At 39.3% G+C, this 18,022-nt stretch overlaps 2 protein-coding genes across 3 annotated transcripts; both read left to right on the forward strand.

Moving 5' to 3' along the window:
• Nucleotides 1-524: 524 nt before the first annotated feature.
• On the forward strand, nt 525-7,170 carry LOC145455339 (uncharacterized). The gene is made up of 2 exons (XM_080333305.1): nt 525-3,238; nt 3,596-7,170. The coding sequence occupies exons 1-2, from the start codon at nt 3,151-3,153 to the stop codon at nt 5,470-5,472; spliced, it is 1,965 nt and encodes a 654-aa protein (XP_080189431.1). The 5' UTR covers nt 525-3,150; the 3' UTR covers nt 5,473-7,170.
• Nucleotides 7,171-9,392: 2,222 nt separating this feature from the next.
• Nucleotides 9,393-17,223, forward strand: LOC145455341 (uncharacterized). 2 transcript variants are annotated; one of them, XM_080333306.1, is made up of 2 exons: nt 9,393-9,945; nt 11,987-17,223. In XM_080333306.1, the coding sequence occupies exons 1-2, from the start codon at nt 9,864-9,866 to the stop codon at nt 13,804-13,806; spliced, it is 1,902 nt and encodes a 633-aa protein (XP_080189432.1). In that variant the 5' UTR covers nt 9,393-9,863; the 3' UTR covers nt 13,807-17,223. The 2 variants fall into 2 exon arrangements, with proteins under 2 accessions (XP_080189432.1, XP_080189433.1); XM_080333307.1 differs by having other exon boundaries at nt 9,394-11,323.
• The last annotated feature ends 799 nt before the right edge of the window (nt 17,224-18,022 follow it).

Below are 18,022 nucleotides of genomic sequence, written 5' to 3' on the forward strand. Positions count from 1 at the left end.
CGCCCCTTGGATTTTCAGAATCAGTGTGACAGTCACATTCGATTAATATCAGTTATAATAAATTATAACCTACTTATACAAGGAATTGCGTTATCCTTGGTGGAGGCTTGGCCCGTCTGCGTCTTACCTCTCGTTACGAGCTTTATTTTCGAACAATAAATACCAGTTTTTACAGAGAAAATGTGGCGCACACGAGGAATCCCATGTAGTGCGTTCGAATTAGTGCTACCATGACGTCACGAATTTCCAATTGTGACGTAACAGTTGATTGTCACGTATGGCTCTTTGGGTGTTGAGATGGAAAAAATAGGGCCAATATGGCTCTTCGGGCAAAAAAGGTTCCCGACCACTGCATTAGTCGAAGTACTTTAGTAGAAGTACGAATTTTGCGAGTTGATGAACTATATCGCTTCGAAGTATCAAAAGTTGTTCACAAATATTTTTCCAATAGTCTGCCTCCTGTGTTTGATGACTTTTTCATACCTGCTAAAGATGTCCATTCCCATTACACGAGATCCTCGTCTAAAGCAGTGGTTCCCAACCTTTTTCGGTGGCAGGGCCAAATTTAGAATGTCAGAGTACGGTCGGGGCCGCACGAATACCAGGGCAATGAAAGGAACCCAAAATAGTCACCAAAATATGAAAATTCGCATTGTTCCGGTCATTCGCTTGACGCCATTGGCCATTGCGTTGCCGCGCTCCCGTTGCTCAGAACAATCAATCTTTGCTGGCTATTTCGGAGTAGTTTTATTGCCCTGGCAAGATTTCAATTCGTATTTTTGGAATCAGTCCGACACCTCCTTTCGATAAACACCGTCATATCAAATTATTCGGACGCTTGTGTCGCGAGCTATAGGACTACCAATTATGCTGTTTTTTGCCGGCTAAGCAGTACGCATCTCGGCGTATTTAATCGTGAGTCACTTGTTGCACATCTATCCGTAAATTAGATATCAATACCCAGGGCCGTAACAGCACTTCGTCAGCCCCCCCAAACGTTGCTCTTGGCACCCTCAGACTAGATGGCTGTTGACCGCTATTTATCATCTAAAACGGGCGTCCATTTTAGGCAGCTTCTCTCGACTAATCGCACGAAGCGCGAAAAATTTCTATAATTCATGATTGAATCGGTCAATATGATCGGGAATTGAAAATATATTGGTATAACTTTTTATCCTCCCTCTCCTCACGTAATCAGATTTGCCGGTTGAGCCGAGTGAGTTGTGATTGAAAAGGTAGGACGATTCAATAATAATTAAACATCTTCGATCGTATAACCGTTGGCCGGAACGAAACAGCACTTCGTCAGGCCCCTCACAACAATTTGATCTTGAGCTTCCATTGGGTGATAAACCAACCCCCGTCACGTTGTTCTCTTCTGCCATGAAATCAGGATCACCGTTTAGTTAGCCAGCGTGGAGCGCGAAAATTTTCGATAATTCAAAATAAAATTGGTCAATAAGATCGGGAATTGCATATATATTGCTATCAATTACTTGTCCTATCTGCTCACGAAATCAGATTTACCGGTAGAGCTGAGTGAGGTGTCTGGGAAACAGTAGGGCCCGTAAATAATAATTAAACATATTCGGACGGGCGGACCCGTTGGTACGACTTCGTTACATGATGTTATTTCGTGACCTCCAGTCTGCTATATCAAAAAATATAGAATCGCCCGAACGTACTAAACTAAAAGACGCACACGATTTCAAATTGGTAGTTCTTCACTGGCATATAATTCTTCCCAGCGGGATGGTAGCCTATTTGTCTCGCGAGGTTCAGATTGCCAAGACAGGAATATTCGGCGCCAGTCATTTAGGCGCCTATGGTCAATTATACCTATATGTATTTTGTATATACATAACGAAGTTTCCGGTCAGCGTAAGGGCAGTCCTTTTCGGCCATGGTTTTCTCGCTGTCGATCGTTCTGGCACACTTCTTGGAGTCGCATGTTATATGGCCTAAAACTTTACATGTATTCGTGCGTCGTGACGCGGTAATGGCCAACGCCGATATGCCCACTTCTATAAATCTTGCGTATTATATCTTGGTGGAAGAGTATCCAAAAAATGAAGGTACTTGGAAACTTGAAATCGCGCGCAGCGCGAAAAAATCTTGAAAAAGTTGAATAAAATACTCTATAATTCATGCTAATTCACTAAATAATTTTGGGCCCTCTTCGAGCTCGTTCCCCCCAATTGGGGGACTTGAGGTGCGGCAGATACGGTCCTGTCAATACCTATATCTATACCTATATCTATAGGTACTGCTCGTTCAACTGGAAAGTTAGGGCACATTGCATTGAAACAGTAGTGACGTTATTTTAGCAGTCTACTCACAACTTTCCTGCAATCCTAATTGAAAACTTCAGACTCCAAGCCAAGCAAGAGTATTTTATAAATAAAACTTTTTTTCCATAAATCGATTTCTCAATATTTTTGTGGGGGCCGCAGAAAGGCTAGCTGAGGGCCGCATGCGGCCCTCGGGGCCGCGGTTGGGAATCACTGTCTAAAGGAAACATCTACTTACCCCCACCCAATAGCAACCTAACTAAGAGATCTATCGACTACTCGGGACCTATCATCTGGAATGCATTACCACCACATATCCGTGAAATGCCTTATAATAGATTCAAAAAAGCCGTACTTGATCATCTCTTGTCGTTACACTAACACTGTTGCCCTACCTCGCCCAGACATTGCTTCATTGATCATTTGCTACCATTGTTTAATTTTTTTTCTATTTTCCTTTCTTAACTAAACATTTTTACAGCCAGACCGTTCAGAGTCAAGTGTATATGTTTGATGCTGGTGTGATCAGACTAGATGACCTTCACGGTCTTATCGATCATTCTTATCTAATACCGAATACTGTGCACGCATATTTTCTGTACCACCATCACTGCCGTTTGTTATGTATTTTGGTTCGATGAAAATAAAGACTCTCTCTCTCTCTCTTTAGAAATTTATATTTAGCGGTGACTCTCAGTCCCCCTGAGCCGTCGCAAACATCACAAGGGAAGAGCTACGAGGAATGACGACTTTGCAATACCAATACGTGATTCATGCGTTGACACTGGCTGAAACATATACCGATGCACATTGTTATCACAGCGTTTCTGAACCGTAGTCGCTGAGATACGCTTTCAACATGCGATTAGACTGTGGCATCTTTCTCTTGCCAAGGACAAGGATAGGCCTACTGTCGCTACTACTGTGCCTTCTGCTATGCACTAGGGGTAAGTAAATATATCCTATGTGTATGTTGTCTTGATAATAATTGCATATTTCTAAGTGTTTTCAAAACTAGCAAAGTTGGTAGTACGCAAATTTCATAGTGTTCAATTCATATTTTGGATAAGACGCCTCTATCATCCTATATTTACGCCGATCGGTGCTAGAAACTTGTATTACGCAATCATTTGTTCCTATATAGTGTTTTGTATTTATCAAAACGAGCTGAATATTTCGATATTATGATGTCTATTATTGTAATATTATGTTCGACTATCCGTTCATATGTCACCAAACATGTCATTGATATGGATCATCTCCCCGTTCCCCATTCACTGAGCTACGCACACATTTACGTTTAGGTGAACATGACACACTGCGCAGGAAACATCGTTGTCTAACCGGCAACACGGAGATACAGCGGAGACAGTTATGTGATGGTATTTTCGACTGTCCAGATTTTTCCGATGAGTGTCTATGCAACATAAGAACCGAGCAGAATGGAAACACGATCGATCTCTGTGACAGTTTGCTCTACCACGATTCGGAGATGTGCTGTGTCGGATATTTTCCTTGTGAAGTTGATGGGCGAAAGATTTGCCTGCAGGGGAATCGAATTTGTGATGGAATAGAAGACTGTTCGAGTGGCATTGATGAATCGTCTTGCTTCAATAACTCGCATGTTACATCGACATGTCAATCTGAGGAGTGCGCCAACCCTAAAAATTTTAAATGTCCTGATCGGATAATATCGGATCATGTGTCTTCTAATGGAAACAGCTCAGAAGCCATACACATAGATTGGAGAAGAAAATATGATGGCGTGGCAGATTGCAAAGGAGGTTCCGATGAATGGAAACCGCAATTTCTGTATTGTTTCCAAAACTGGAAAGCAGCCAAAGAAGTGGATTTTACTCCTTGTATCGGAAACACCGTGTTAAAGTATCGTGGATACAAAGGTAATTCAGCACGTGGAATTGGTAATAACTGCAAACACCATATAGCCAGAGTCTCATCTTCATCCAGTGAATCGAATATTGTAAGGCCATTCGTTCTGTTTTTCTGGGTATTCGGATCGGCAGCAGTGATTATAAATGGGATAGCTATTGTAGATAATCTTTCAACGTGCTTCAGGCGCAGGAAGGAGGAAAGCAGGGCACACAACTGGGGTTATTTAGCGAATCGTGTTTTGGTAGTTAACCTGAGTGTGCTAGATCTTTGGACTGGGTCAGCTATGTTGAGCCAAGCTGTTTTCGATTATATATCAAGAGGCGCGTACTGGAAGTTTGCAAATGACTGGGATAACCAAGGTATATGCGTTGTCGCATCCGTGTTATTTGTAGCAATGCAAAGCGTTAGCGTGGTTATATATGCGTTCATCACCAGTATCAGACTGTACACGGTTATATATCCTTTCAAAACCATTAAAATGATATACATATACATTATTCTCAGCTGCTGTTGGATATTTCCCATATTGGCTACGGTCTTTACAGGAACGTTATCACTCACGGATTTGATTAGAATTCCTACTTTACCCCAAGTCGACGCTATCGTATTGGAAAGAGACCAAGTGGAAGAAATTGCGAGAAGATCTCAAATTCTGTATTCAATTTCGCAGGATGTATTCCCTGTCAAAACGGTGGATTTAAAATATCATGACATAAAAACTATCAGAAGCGCAATAGAAGCATATGCTCTGGGGTTTACTACTGACTGGAAAAAAATCTGGATGTATTCCCAAAATGTTTTTTGTCTTCCGAGGGTCCTAACGAAGATAGGCGAGCCTGATTGGATCATGCCTATTCTGGTAATTGCTGGTGGCACGGTAACATATTTCTTTATATCTGTCGCTTACGTGGTCATTGTGAGGAAGTCAACTAGCATTAGGCTTCCATTCTACTCGAAGAATAAACGCGACACTGAGAGAAATAGGCGTTTGACTCCAAGAGAAAAAGAAGACAGATCTTTTCACCGACTGGTGTGTCTAATGATTTTGATGAACATGATTATGTGGCTACCCATCTTTATCACGAATACCATCTACAATGTAGCTCCAAATATGGAGATTGGTACGGCGCAAGTAGAGGCGGTTGTATTAGCTGCGCTGTGCGCACCCCATGCGTTGAGTACATTCTTTTATTCAAAACTGTTAAGAGATACATTCGACTCCATTTTCATTCGTCCTATGAGACTTATCTCTTCGAGGGCGAAAGATGTCGTTCTACATCGACGGTGACAAAAGTATGCATTCTAAATTCTAAAGCATCGAATATCTAAAAGTCAGATTATGAAACGCTCTAACGATATAGCTTTGTATAGGGTTGCATTTAAAACAAACGGTGTTTTAAAAAACTTTGACTAAAACAAATTCCATTTTTTAATACTCTCGAAAAATATGAAGCATTAGCCTATGAACGATTTGCACCCAATATAGTCGATGTAAACGGTATGGAGTGGCTGGAACCCTCGAAATCTTAGTCGGCTCGGCGGTTATAGCAAGTAGATGTGTAGATCATTGGTACCGAATGAGTGTTCTGATGATGCTGCACAACGATGCAGTCCTGATCAAAGATATGTTTACTGTTTAGTCTGTTTATGATAGTGATCGGAAGCCATTTTCGACGAACGAGCCACATTTTCTGTATATTTTCAATTGTCAATGCTGTGATGTCACAAACAAATATCCGTGACGTCATGTATGAAATAAACTTTAAAAAAGCAATAAAAACGTATTCTAAACAAGTTCCATGTTCTAAACATGTTTGTTTTAAATGCAACCCTAGCTCTTTCGCAGCGAGACAGATTCTGGATTTGGGTTTCAGAAACGGCACTTTACTTCCTCAACAATCCATCAATACTTTTCTTCGAGTGCTTTGTCAATATCCTCTTGAACCTCTCCGTGAATTTGTTCGAGCATCCGCATCTTGATCTCTCAAAGACACCAATCCGATCCACCCAGGTCAGGACTTAAAATGACATTTTCGTTCCTACATAAAACTACTGTGATATATAGCACCTACACTCTACAGCCAAGTTGCAGGGTGCACTATGTATATAATTCGCAATGGAAGCATAAAAGTCTGACGAGAGTAAGTAGGCTAATCCTCTCAAAATCGTATCCAAAGCGTGCGTAGATTCCTTTTTACCAGATGTGCCGAATTGAACGTTGATTGTGGACTTACGACGTTCTTCGTTACCAAAATATTACCCCATGCAGTATACACCATTCGATTTGTATTGTACTGTAACGGTCATATGGCTTGGCCCACTGGTGGGCCACAGAGCATTTTGAGGTGGGCCACAGAGCTATTTAGAAAATTTCAGAATTAATGTAAGTTTAGTTATATTTCTTATGGTATTCGCTAAAAATATATTCGTATTATCGAATTATACGTAGGCTATATAAAGCTTTTCATCCGACTCTGATTAGACGTAGTGGCACGTATGAAGTCAGCATGTACAAATCGAAAACTTTAGGGAGAAACGGCGGCTTTTTCTACTGGCTATGAAAACCTACGTCTAACAGTAACTAAAATAATTTCAAGCGTATAATGACTGGAAGATAGTGCTGAAGTAGCCAAGTATTCCGGCAGGGTCATATGTCGTATGCCGTTGAAAGGGGTATGCAATAAACTCGCGAAGAAGTTACTGTTCTTCGGCAGGCCGTAATACTGCAAGCTAAAAATATCCATAATTGCAAATTATTTGCTACTTCTGGCGGAGTTATACTGCACCACCGCAACGAATCTTAATGGATTGAGGATTTATCGGAGCGCATTAATCTTTGAAGTCAGTTTAAAATGTCCGGCCTGGAAATCATTTACATAATGAAAAAGTCACAGGAATTGATTTTATCATTGAATTGAATATTCTGACATCGCAACTTCAGTTGTTTTGGTACAAGACCTACAAAGTACATCATGCATAATGAAAAATCTTTCTCCACTTCTATGTAGTACCCCATTCACCAATGAATTGTTCAATGCTGGGCCAGAATGATTATAATATCCCCCACAATAGTATCACTAAAGTCCCAATCACACAGTTCGGGGATCTGATCATTGTGTTTCGCGACGCGAATGGAGCAGCGGAACAAAATAATCGACTTGGGAGTTTTAGCTTATGATCTACCAGGGCCGTAACTGCCGCACCCACCCACCCACCCCAATTGGGAGAGCTCGAAGGGGTCCAAGATTATTTCGTCGGTCGTTTGTTGGAGGATATTTATTCAACTTGAATTTTTTTTCGCGCTTCGCGCGATTTAATATCCCGGGAGATCGAGATTTAAATATCATCAGTTAGAGAAAAGTGCGCATATTTTAGAGAAATAGGCATGTCGGCGCTGTCCATGACCACGCATTCAACAGGATTATGACTTTAAGATATCAGGTGGGCCACTGCACATTTTTAAACCGGAAAATGGGCCACGGCCAAGAATGGGCTGAGAACCCCTGTTCTAAACAATCGCAGCGACGCAGCACAATGCTACTAACAATGGCCCTCGCGTGGTTCCGATTGTTCAGAACAATGCTGATTTTCAGACTTTTAGACGGGGGTATTTACGGTGACCAATTCTTTAATTATTTATTATAGGTGTGCCCACTGTAAATACTATTTTATTCACATCCAAATTTTCGACGGCAATAACTCCGCTTCCACTGTTTAGAATTGAGCCAAATTTGGTGAACATCGTTTCTATAGACAACCTAATCCTTTCTTGGGGTGAGCAGACAATTTTGAAATTTTTGTTCTATTATTTTTACATAATAAATAGAAACTTCTTTTATCCTGTAGCAATGTGGCTACTGGCTGGATTTGAACCAAATTCGGTGTGTAGGATTAAATTAGGTAACATAACAATTCCATCAAGTAGCCAGTACAATTTGAGAAAAAAGTCATTTTTGAAGATCCCTGATGAACATACTCAACATTTTCTGTCGTGAGGGGTTATTTAATGAAAGTAATCTCGCATTTTTCAGAAATGTGCTGGATAATACAGCCATTTTTCATAATCGCTTCGTGGGCCGGAAGCTTCGGCTATCGACTGTACAGGAGCGGAGTGGAATATAGGTTTGGAATCTGGCCATCTCTAATGCGAGCACTGGTTATTTCTTGGGTCCGCAACAGTTTCTTCACGTCACGGGTGGTGCACGTTACCTGTTGCGCCGGTTGTGTGTTTGACAGCCCTGCTATACTGTTAGGTCGGTGCGGTTATCTAGTTGTGTGTTGTAACTAGGTCCGAAACAACATTTTTCATCCCCCTTTCGCCCAAAAAAGCACTTAATCTTGGCCCACCACAGGGTAATCGATGCAACTTCTTGCGGGCTTATTATAGGCATCTGCTTGGGGAAGCGAGTGGCGCAGTTGGTTAAGCGCCAGCGTCACGACAGCAATGGTAGTGGTTCGAATCCCGGTTCGGACTAATTACTATGTGTCGGAGGTTCTATGTCAGTCCAGTCGCAGCGCCTTGAAAAAGCCTAGTCCGAGTGGGCCGAGCTATAGGTCGGCAGCAGAAACGAGACGATGATAAAGCGCGCGTGACAGAGACTGCCTGAAGAGAGTGGCTGAGAGAGTGCAAGAACGAACATTCAAGAGACGAAGAAATGCATATTCATTGTACTGTATAACTTGTAATGCCGTGGAGCACAAAGCAAACAGGCTGATGTGAATGATAATAATAATAATAATATGCATCTGCTTGTTAAGAACCGAACTGATGTGAATGATAATAATAATATGCATCTGCTTGTTAAGAGTTTTGAATGAATTCTGTTAAAAATATTGGTTCTTCCATATATTCAGCTACTATAAAATTCACCAGCAGGTTGAACATCCGGTCTGGTTTCTAACCTTTTATGGTCGCGAGCTCATTTCCGATTCGCAAATTTTCCGTGGTTCAGCTCAAAAAATGGTTGGCTGATTAATAAAAACGTCACTTTGCCCAGACTTACTGCCTATTTTGGAAGCTGATGACGTCCAAAAACTTCGCGATCCCAAGAATAAACGCAAACGAGCCGCAGGTTTAGAATAACTGTCTTCGACTGAACTAAAGCAACCGAACGGCCTCAACAACTTTTGGAATATAACGTTATCTTATAAATGCGATAACAATTATACTTATTTATTTAAATGATGGTTATTTTTATTTATTTTTGATTCCATTTTTTGCGAGGGTGATGCGGGTCCCCATATCAATATACGCTGAATTAAATCGCGCGCCGCGCGAAGACAAATTTTAAATTGCATGGAATTTGCTTCAAAAAATTATTATTTATGTTTAATTCCGAAATTTTTTTCAGCCTACTTCAAGCCTTCAAAATTCCGGACATTTAGGCATATTTTGGTATTTACTCATGGACGCAGTTTTACAGTGAAATTCCGGACATGTCCGGGAAATTCCGGACGTATGGCAACCCTACTGTAATCTGCGTGAGCCGTTGCAAGCATCACAGCGACAGAGCTATGAGGATAATCACGACTTCGCAATACCATCAAGTGACTCATGTGTTAACACTGGCTTTACCAGAACCGATACAAGAATAACTTCATAGTACAACGTACCAGAAGAACTGAACGGACCTTGTAGTAATGTTGGTGTGGTTATAGTTGGTGATTTACGCTTTCATCATGCGACTAGACTGGGATCAGTTTCTCTTACTAATTCCAAGAATATTGCCGATACTATCGAGTCTATTGATTTGCTCTAGTGGTAAGTAGATAAATCCTACATTCTTAACGAAAATTGTGTAACTTCAAATCCAAAGGGCAGTATACAAAAACAAGAACCTAACTCAGAATAATATCGCGGTTATATATCCGTCGTGCCTATACGTGCATAACGCCCTTCGTCCCTATACGTGCAAGCGTCATTTGTATTAAAATGTGTTTGAGTTATATCGCAGAGTGAGTCTGAGGTAGGTTCAGTGTATATTCACACCCTTATTTCATGGGTGGTGCACGAGTGTTAATACACACTTTTGTCGTGAAGAATGCATGCTGTATGTAATTATGGATACCTCTAAACCAGTGTTTCTCAGCCGGTGTGCCGCGGCACACTAGTGTGTCATTTACGTCTCGCAAGGGTGCCGCGAGAGATTTCTTCGAAATTTTGTAATCACACGAAAAATAATTCTAGTCCATAGCACACAATCAATAAAATAAATCGGGCTCGATGTGAAGTTTGTATATCTGACAAATCTAAATTGCTGTCATGCAGGCAATCAATATCATCCGCTTCTTCGCTTTATCCAACATATCGCGTGAAGGCTGAATTAAATTTTGCACAATACGTTGATCTCAAAGAAGAGCAGACTTGGCGGTGCCTGTGTGACAATGCAATTTTCAAATCCTCATTGTCTTCCCAATCACAAGCAAGACATTAACTTATTTGGAAGTGATGTTCATGTTCACAAATTCGAATAACCAACATAGCCATCCAAATTGTGATTGCTAGGCAGCGTGTCGGAACTAGGCTTGTAGCGCAACGCTATGTTACTGGCGACTAATTAGAGAATGGAAAAGTAAAGTTGATCAAATTATATCAGTTAACAAATTTCCCGGCCGCAGAGGTTATTATCCCGGTTTGTTGGAAGCTTGGAACTATAATTGAACTGCGGGTGACTGCCAGTAAAACTATCGAGATATGACTGTCCTCACTCGTGCTATACACGATCTGCGTGGAAATGCGTTTGGCATCCATGGTTAGCAATGCGGAAGTGTGCACTGTGCACAGTGCAGAGTTTGTCAAACAAATCTTAAGAAATAGTATCTAAGCGCAGTCCGAAATTTCCTGGTGACGTCGTTAATCGGCAGTAAATCAAAATGACCCCCTTTGCTCTCGTCTGACTACGCCCTGCTTGTTGTAATCAAGAAGGAACGATGTTCTGGCCCGAGGATTACGGCGACCTTTTTTTCAGGGCTTGGTAATCTATATGTGGGTCGCTTTACTAACAAAAGTTTACTCTTACAAATATTAAAAAGGGGAAGTTTATTTTGAAAGAAAGGAAGTCAAGCGTGATGAACATTGCAGTGAAGAAAATGGATTTTAGAAGTAGAGGAAAGAAAGAAAAGAAAGCTAAAGAGCACACGTATGTTACCACAGTTATCTTTATCGGCATCGCTTGGTGTGATGATAAATCGCGACCTGTACTAGATTGGCTTTTCTGTCATGCAAAATTGTGAAATGAAGCTATGGTGCGAAGTATACATTGAATTTAACAATTGGCCCACCCGAAGATCCATCATCAATTCATCATTTATAACTTGCCCTAAATTTTCGAAAACACCCCCTCCATCAACTGTACCGGTTAATCTGATCGCATGAGCTGAGAAAGGAGAAATATTTGACAGTAATAAATGCAACTACTTCTATTAATGACGAAATTCATACGCGGAACTGAAATTTTTTCTCTATTGGCACGACCATAACGTATCTCAGAATCTATTTACAACATGACCACTCGCGATTTCGGGGCGTATATGGCGATATGAATGAATAGATTAATCCGAAGTCCACCGGAAATGGACATGGACAGTACAGCATGGGTATATTTGGGGTCCAGTTAGTTGATTACGACTATACCCAGGAATGCGGCCGTATAGGCTACATGAGTAATCGAGATGCGGCCGGGAATTGCAAAAAGGTTGGCCACCCCTGAGATTAAAGTTGTGTTGCAATAGCCGTTTAAACGAATAGCGTTGATTTTGATCATCTCCCAGCACCTCGCATATTGCACACATTTTACATTTAGGTGAACCGGACACTTTATGTGGGAAACACCGTTGTTTAAGTGGCAGCATGGAGGTACAGCGTCGACAGTTATGTGACGGTATCTTCCACTGCCCAGACTTTTCCGATGAGTGTTTATGCAACATAAGAACCGAGCAGAATGAAAAAACATTCGATCTTTGTGACAATTTGCTCTACCACGATTCGGAGCAGTGCTGTGTCGGATATTTTCCTTGTGAAGTTGATGGGCGAAAGACTTGCCAGCAGGGGAATCGAATATGTGACGGAATAGAAGACTGTTCGCGCGGCATTGATGAATCATCTTGCTTCAATAAGTCGAATGTCACTTCGAAATGTCAATCGAAGGAGAGCGCCAACCCTAAAGATTTCAAATGTCCTGATCGGATAATATCGGATCATGCGTCTTGTAACGGAAACAGCTCGGAAGCCTCACACATAGATTGGAGAAGAAAATATGATGGCGTGGCAGACTGCAATGGAGGATCCGATGAATGGGCACCGCAATTTTTGTACTGTTTCCAAAACTGGAAAGCCGCAAGGGAAGTGGATGTCACTCCTTGTATCGGAAACAGCCCGTTGAAGAGTGGATACAAACATAATCAAGCACAGGGAATTGGTAATAACTGCAAACACTATACAACCAGAGTCTCATCTTCATCCAGCGAGATGTTTACTGTAAGGGCGTACGTTCTGTTTTTGTGGATATTCGGATCGTCAGCAGTGATCATAAACGGTGTAGTTATTATAGATCAGCTTTCAACGTGCTTCAGTTGTATGAAAGCCGCAAGCGGGGCACGCAGATGGAGTTATTCTGCGAATCGTATTTTGGTACTCAACCTGAGTGTGCTATATCTTTTGAATGGGTCAGTTATGTTGAGCCATGCAATTTTCGATTATATATCAATCGGCTCGTATTGGAAGTTTTCAAATGATTGGGATAACGAAGTTACATGCCTTTTGGCATCCATGCTATTTGTAGCATTAAAAAGCATTAGCGTGCTTATATATGCGTTCCTCACCTGTGTCAGACTATACACGGTTATATATCCTTTTAAAATAATTAAAATGGTGTACATATACATTATTCTCATCTTTTGTTGGATATTACCCATATTGTTTACAGTATTTACTGGAAAGTTGACATTCACGGATTTAATTAGAATTCCCAATTTACCGCAAGTGGACGCTATTGTATTGGAAAGAGACCAAGTGGAAGAAATTGCGAGAAGATCTCAAATACTGTATTCAATTTCACAAGATATATTCCCTGTTAAAATTATGAACCTGAAATACCAAGACATAAATGCTATCAGAAGGACAATGGCGGAATATGCACCGGGGTTCACTGCTGACTGGCAAAAAATCTGGATGTATTCCCAAAATGTTTTATGTTTTCCGAGGGTTGTGACGAAAATCGGTGAGCCCGGCTGGATCGTGCCCATCCTGGTAGTTGCTGCTGGCACGGTCATATATTTCTTCATATCTGTCGCTTACGTGGTCATTTTGAGAAAGTCATCTAGCTTCAAGATTACCTTCTTCTCGAAGGATAAATGCGACCATGCAAGAAATAGGCGCTTGACTCCACGAGAAAAAGAAGACAGATCTTTCCACCGACGAGTGTGCTTGATGATTTTGATGAACATGATGATGTGGCAACCCATCATTATCGTGAATACCATTTACAATGTAGCTCCAGATATAAAAATTGACACCGCGCAAGCGGAGGCGGTCGTATTATCTGCGTTGTGTGCCCCATCTGCGTGGTTCCAATACGAGAGAGGTTTTGGTTGTGTGAGAGATGGCATAGTCCCAGTCCAGTAACGCTGAGATATTATTACGTCATTATTACGTAGGTTGATTACCTTCAATATGATTGCGTATTGCAGTTAAAGCATGTACAGTATTGATTACGTCATATGCGGAGTTGATTACTTTAGTTATTTCGAGAGCGTGATTGTTTAGTTCCAGTAATGCTGAGATATGATTACGTCATGATTGCGTCTAGTTCCAGTCCAATAACACTGAGAAATATTTACGTCATTATGATTGCGTATTGCAGTTGAAGCATGTTCAGTAATGATTACATCATATGCCTAGTTGATTACTTTAGTAACGCTGAGATATGATTACGTCAATATTGCGTTGATTGCAGTTGAAGCAAGTGCAAGGCAATATATAACGTGTAATATTTATTACATGATTATTCGCTGTACGCTGTAGATTGAATATGTCAAAGATTACTGCTAATGATATATACGTCATAATAGATCGTATTGACCCGATGAACTGGTACATGATTTCAATGATTATTAAAAATAATTTTAATAATATTGTTTATGAATTCGTTTGAATACGTTCACTGTTATAATCTATATGATTTCAATGATTATTAAAAATAATTGAAATAAATCTCACAAAGTAATAATATAAAATTTGGCTAATATTGTGAATATCTAATAATCGTGAAAATAGCAAGTATCTCATGTTGATGAAAAAAATCAGCCCACGTTGTTAGAGAACCAAAACATGATTTTAATATGTTTTAAATATTCCATTTTTTAAAAATATTATTACATTGGTTCTAACTTTGGAATAATAATTATTATATTGTTTTCATTATTCATTGAAATCATTGTCGCTTATAACGGTGAACATCTTTTTAATAATATTGTTGCTTTGTAAATATCTTATTGATTTTAGTTAAATTATCGATTATCTTGTGTTGTTGATGAATTAGTTTGTACAAAAGACGTTCACTGTTATAATCTACATGATTTGAATTTTAATAAAACAATTTTCGGTTTATTCGCAATCATATGCTCATGTATGCGAAACTGGTATTGCTTTTACATCGCAAATCTAAAAAGGGATTCTAATATCGAGAAAGTGTGCCAGGATCTCAAGGGAGCTCTATGCGTTGTTCTGAACGATTAGTAAATGTCGAGAAAGTATGTCAGGATCTCAAGGGAGCTCTACGCGTTGTTTTGTTGTGAATATGTTATCATTGCGAAATTAGCAATTATTTCGTGTTGTTGATGAAAATATTCAGCTTACGTTGTTATAAGCACCAAAACATGATTTAAATATGTTTAAAATATTCCATTTTTTAAATAATATTACTTTGGTTCTAACTTTGGAATAATAATAATTATTATTAATAATATTTTTTCATTATTCATTGAAGTCATTGTAGCTTATAACGGTGAACATCTTTTGTACAGCAAGCTCCAAGTTTAATTAGAATTAGAGCAACACAAAATTCCAACACCTCGCAACTCTCATGAAAGTGCATCGTATCATTACACAATATTAAACTTCATTCAATAATCAACATTTCATTGTGACGTCATAAATTCGTATTTTGAATTTTTTGTGATGAGATGAGATTGTTTGATATGCAAGTCGTGCATGAAGCAGATCTGTCCACCCTGTACTATAGTAATGTGTTAAATGTGTACTCAAATGTATATTGTGAATAAGACCAGTTACGATCCAGCTACCGTGTTTGTTAACCCATTGTGAAATGTCTGACGCCATATCTTCACCGTCACACGTATACTCAACGCGAACGCTATATTGTAGCTTAATTTCTTTATGTAGTACGTGCAAACATATGATGTGTCTCTCTCAATTTACTTTCAAAATTCATATGATACAACAGCATGGACTCTGAATGCCACTTGCGACATATGTATATGTATTTGTATGATAATATTAGAAACAGCTGGCCTCTATAGGGAATTAACTGAATACATTCTTTGCCGATGGATAGTGTCGCAGTACCTTACCGTATGCACTACAAAACGCTATCATTTTACAGTATTAATGAGACACAAACCAAAGTAAAATTAACAAAAAATTGACTAATATTATGAATATCTTATGATTTTGAGTTAAATTAGCCATTTTCTTGTGTTGTTATTGTTTCACTATCACTGATTATTCTAATAATATTGTTGCTTTGTGAATATCGTATCAATTTTTTGTTAAATTATCAATTATCTTGTGTTGTTGATGAAAATAATTCGCTTGTATAAAATACGTTCACTAATATAATCTACAGGATTTCAATGATTATTAAAAAATAAGCTAATGCAAGTTTCCAGAATGCTGATGCTGGCTATGCTATTGGAGCCTTTTCAAATAGAATACGCAGTACGATTATCGATGGTGGATGCAAAACAATCCTAATTCACAACAAATTTTAATTGTCTCGGAATCATACCTATTGCGATATCAACTCTCCGCATTTTGTTGTATTTAGGGCTATTGCACAAGCTATCTCTAATATGCTGCAATATAGACAGGTTCAAACTTGTCTAGGGTATTCACTTCCCGTCAACTAGCTTTTCAAGACGCATTAATAAGCGCGCGTATTTAATTACCTAATCGTTGGATGAATATTCCTGGCAGGCATAGATGTCCCCAGGGAACCGAACTAACTTCGCTTCTATTCTTTTTACATTGTTTGCAAAGCACGGGTATTTTGTGATTCCATTAGACTTCAATGGTTCTAGAATACTAAATTAATGAGAGTTGAATAAACCGTCAATTAATTTAGCATAAAGCATATGATATTCATATTACTTAGAGCTTACGTCGTTGAACAACCATGATATGATCATACAGCGAAAGTATAGCCCTAAATAGCGGTAATATCTCCCAAGCATAAAAATAACGTGGTCGGAATGTACGTTTATTGCAAATTTATCTCTAAACAGAATGATCTGTAGCTTGTCGCATTCGAATTACTGAGCAGAATTGACATAGAACTATTAAGCAAAGCTGAAACATCTTCACTTCAGTTATCATTCCCTTGAGACTACTAGTTATAGCAGAGGCAGACAAACTGTGATTTGCGGTTGTAGCACTTCAATGATTTCATGTGCGTTTCGCCATTTTGTTAAAGAAGTTTAACCTGATTATATATTAATGCATTTATAGCGTATTAGCAATATGCGAATGGTGGCTGTGGCGCTACAGGGTTCAAAATTAGCAATTGAACTCTCGAATTGAACCTGATCATCAATCAATGACAAATCATTGTGCTCAACGCTATTTTATGTGGTTCACTGATTCACAACTTTTACTGATCCACAAAGCACTTACGTTAGTCTTAAAACCTTCGCTGAACCACAAATTTTCGCTGAGTCATAAAACAAAAAATCTGGCAAAATATACATTCAACTACACATCTAATACTTTACTATAGTACAGGGGTGGGCAGAGCTGCTTCATGCGCGAGTCGCATATCAAAAATCTTATCTTTAAAAGAACCACAACACAAAAATCCAACATATGGATTTATGACGTCACAAGGAAATGTAGGCTATCGAATGAAATTTATTATTGTGTGATGATAGGATGTGCAATTGTGCATACACGAGGGTTCTAATTCCAATCTAATTTGGAAAAACTATGTAGCTCTAAGTCAAATTCTAATCTAGTTCTATTTAACCTGTTTCAGTTACACACGCTTTTCAGAGACACTGCGAGCTTCACGGATTTTTAAATTTTCAAAATTAGGATTGATCGATAAATATGATACTATTTATCACTTGTATAAATATCACTGTGATATCAATCCAAGCTTATGCGGCTTAGTAATAATTGGTTGTTTAGCAAAATCAATATTATGCTCAAATTATATCAGATATCGCATTGAATATAGCTAATCAAATTTTTATTGCATATTAGTAGCTGCAGTCGGATTTCAACATAACGACCAATTCCGATGCACATGCTACGTTTTCGAAACGACTACATTACTATTCGATAGCTGGACATATCAGTATTGTCTTCTAATGACTCGAGTCATTACAATCCTGCTAATGGATTTCTAATTTAAACTTTGACTTGGACTTATCGATCAAGTAGGTAGTGGGGGTACCTGGTTTTGTTACCAGCCTCGAGGCTATATTCTTTGGCAGCGATGAGGCTATTTATGTTCATCGCTCAGCACTTGACTATGGCGATGTGTATTTAGCACTATGTATTGATAATTACTTGCTTCCGAGAAATAAATAACATTCATTAT

Source organism: Botryllus schlosseri, chromosome 14 (assembly GCF_051294905.1).
Source record: "Botryllus schlosseri isolate E-star chromosome 14, Bs_hap1, whole genome shotgun sequence".
Classification (NCBI taxonomy): Eukaryota; Metazoa; Chordata; class Ascidiacea; order Stolidobranchia; family Styelidae; genus Botryllus; species Botryllus schlosseri.

What these genes read in the sequence shown, in the direction of transcription:
- LOC145455339 (XM_080333305.1), top strand. Translation starts at nt 3,151, where the DNA reads ATGCGATTAGACTGTGGCATCTTTCTCTTGCCAAGGACAAGGATAGGC. An exon ending in CCTTCTGCTATGCACTAGGG is followed by an intron (nt 3,239 to 3,595) that starts GTAAGTAAATAT and finishes ATTTACGTTTAG; the next exon opens with GTGAACATGACACACTGCGC.
- LOC145455341 (XM_080333306.1), top strand. Translation starts at nt 9,864, where the DNA reads ATGCGACTAGACTGGGATCAGTTTCTCTTACTAATTCCAAGAATATTG. An exon ending in TCTATTGATTTGCTCTAGTG is followed by an intron (nt 9,946 to 11,986) that starts GTAAGTAGATAA and finishes TTTTACATTTAG; the next exon opens with GTGAACCGGACACTTTATGT.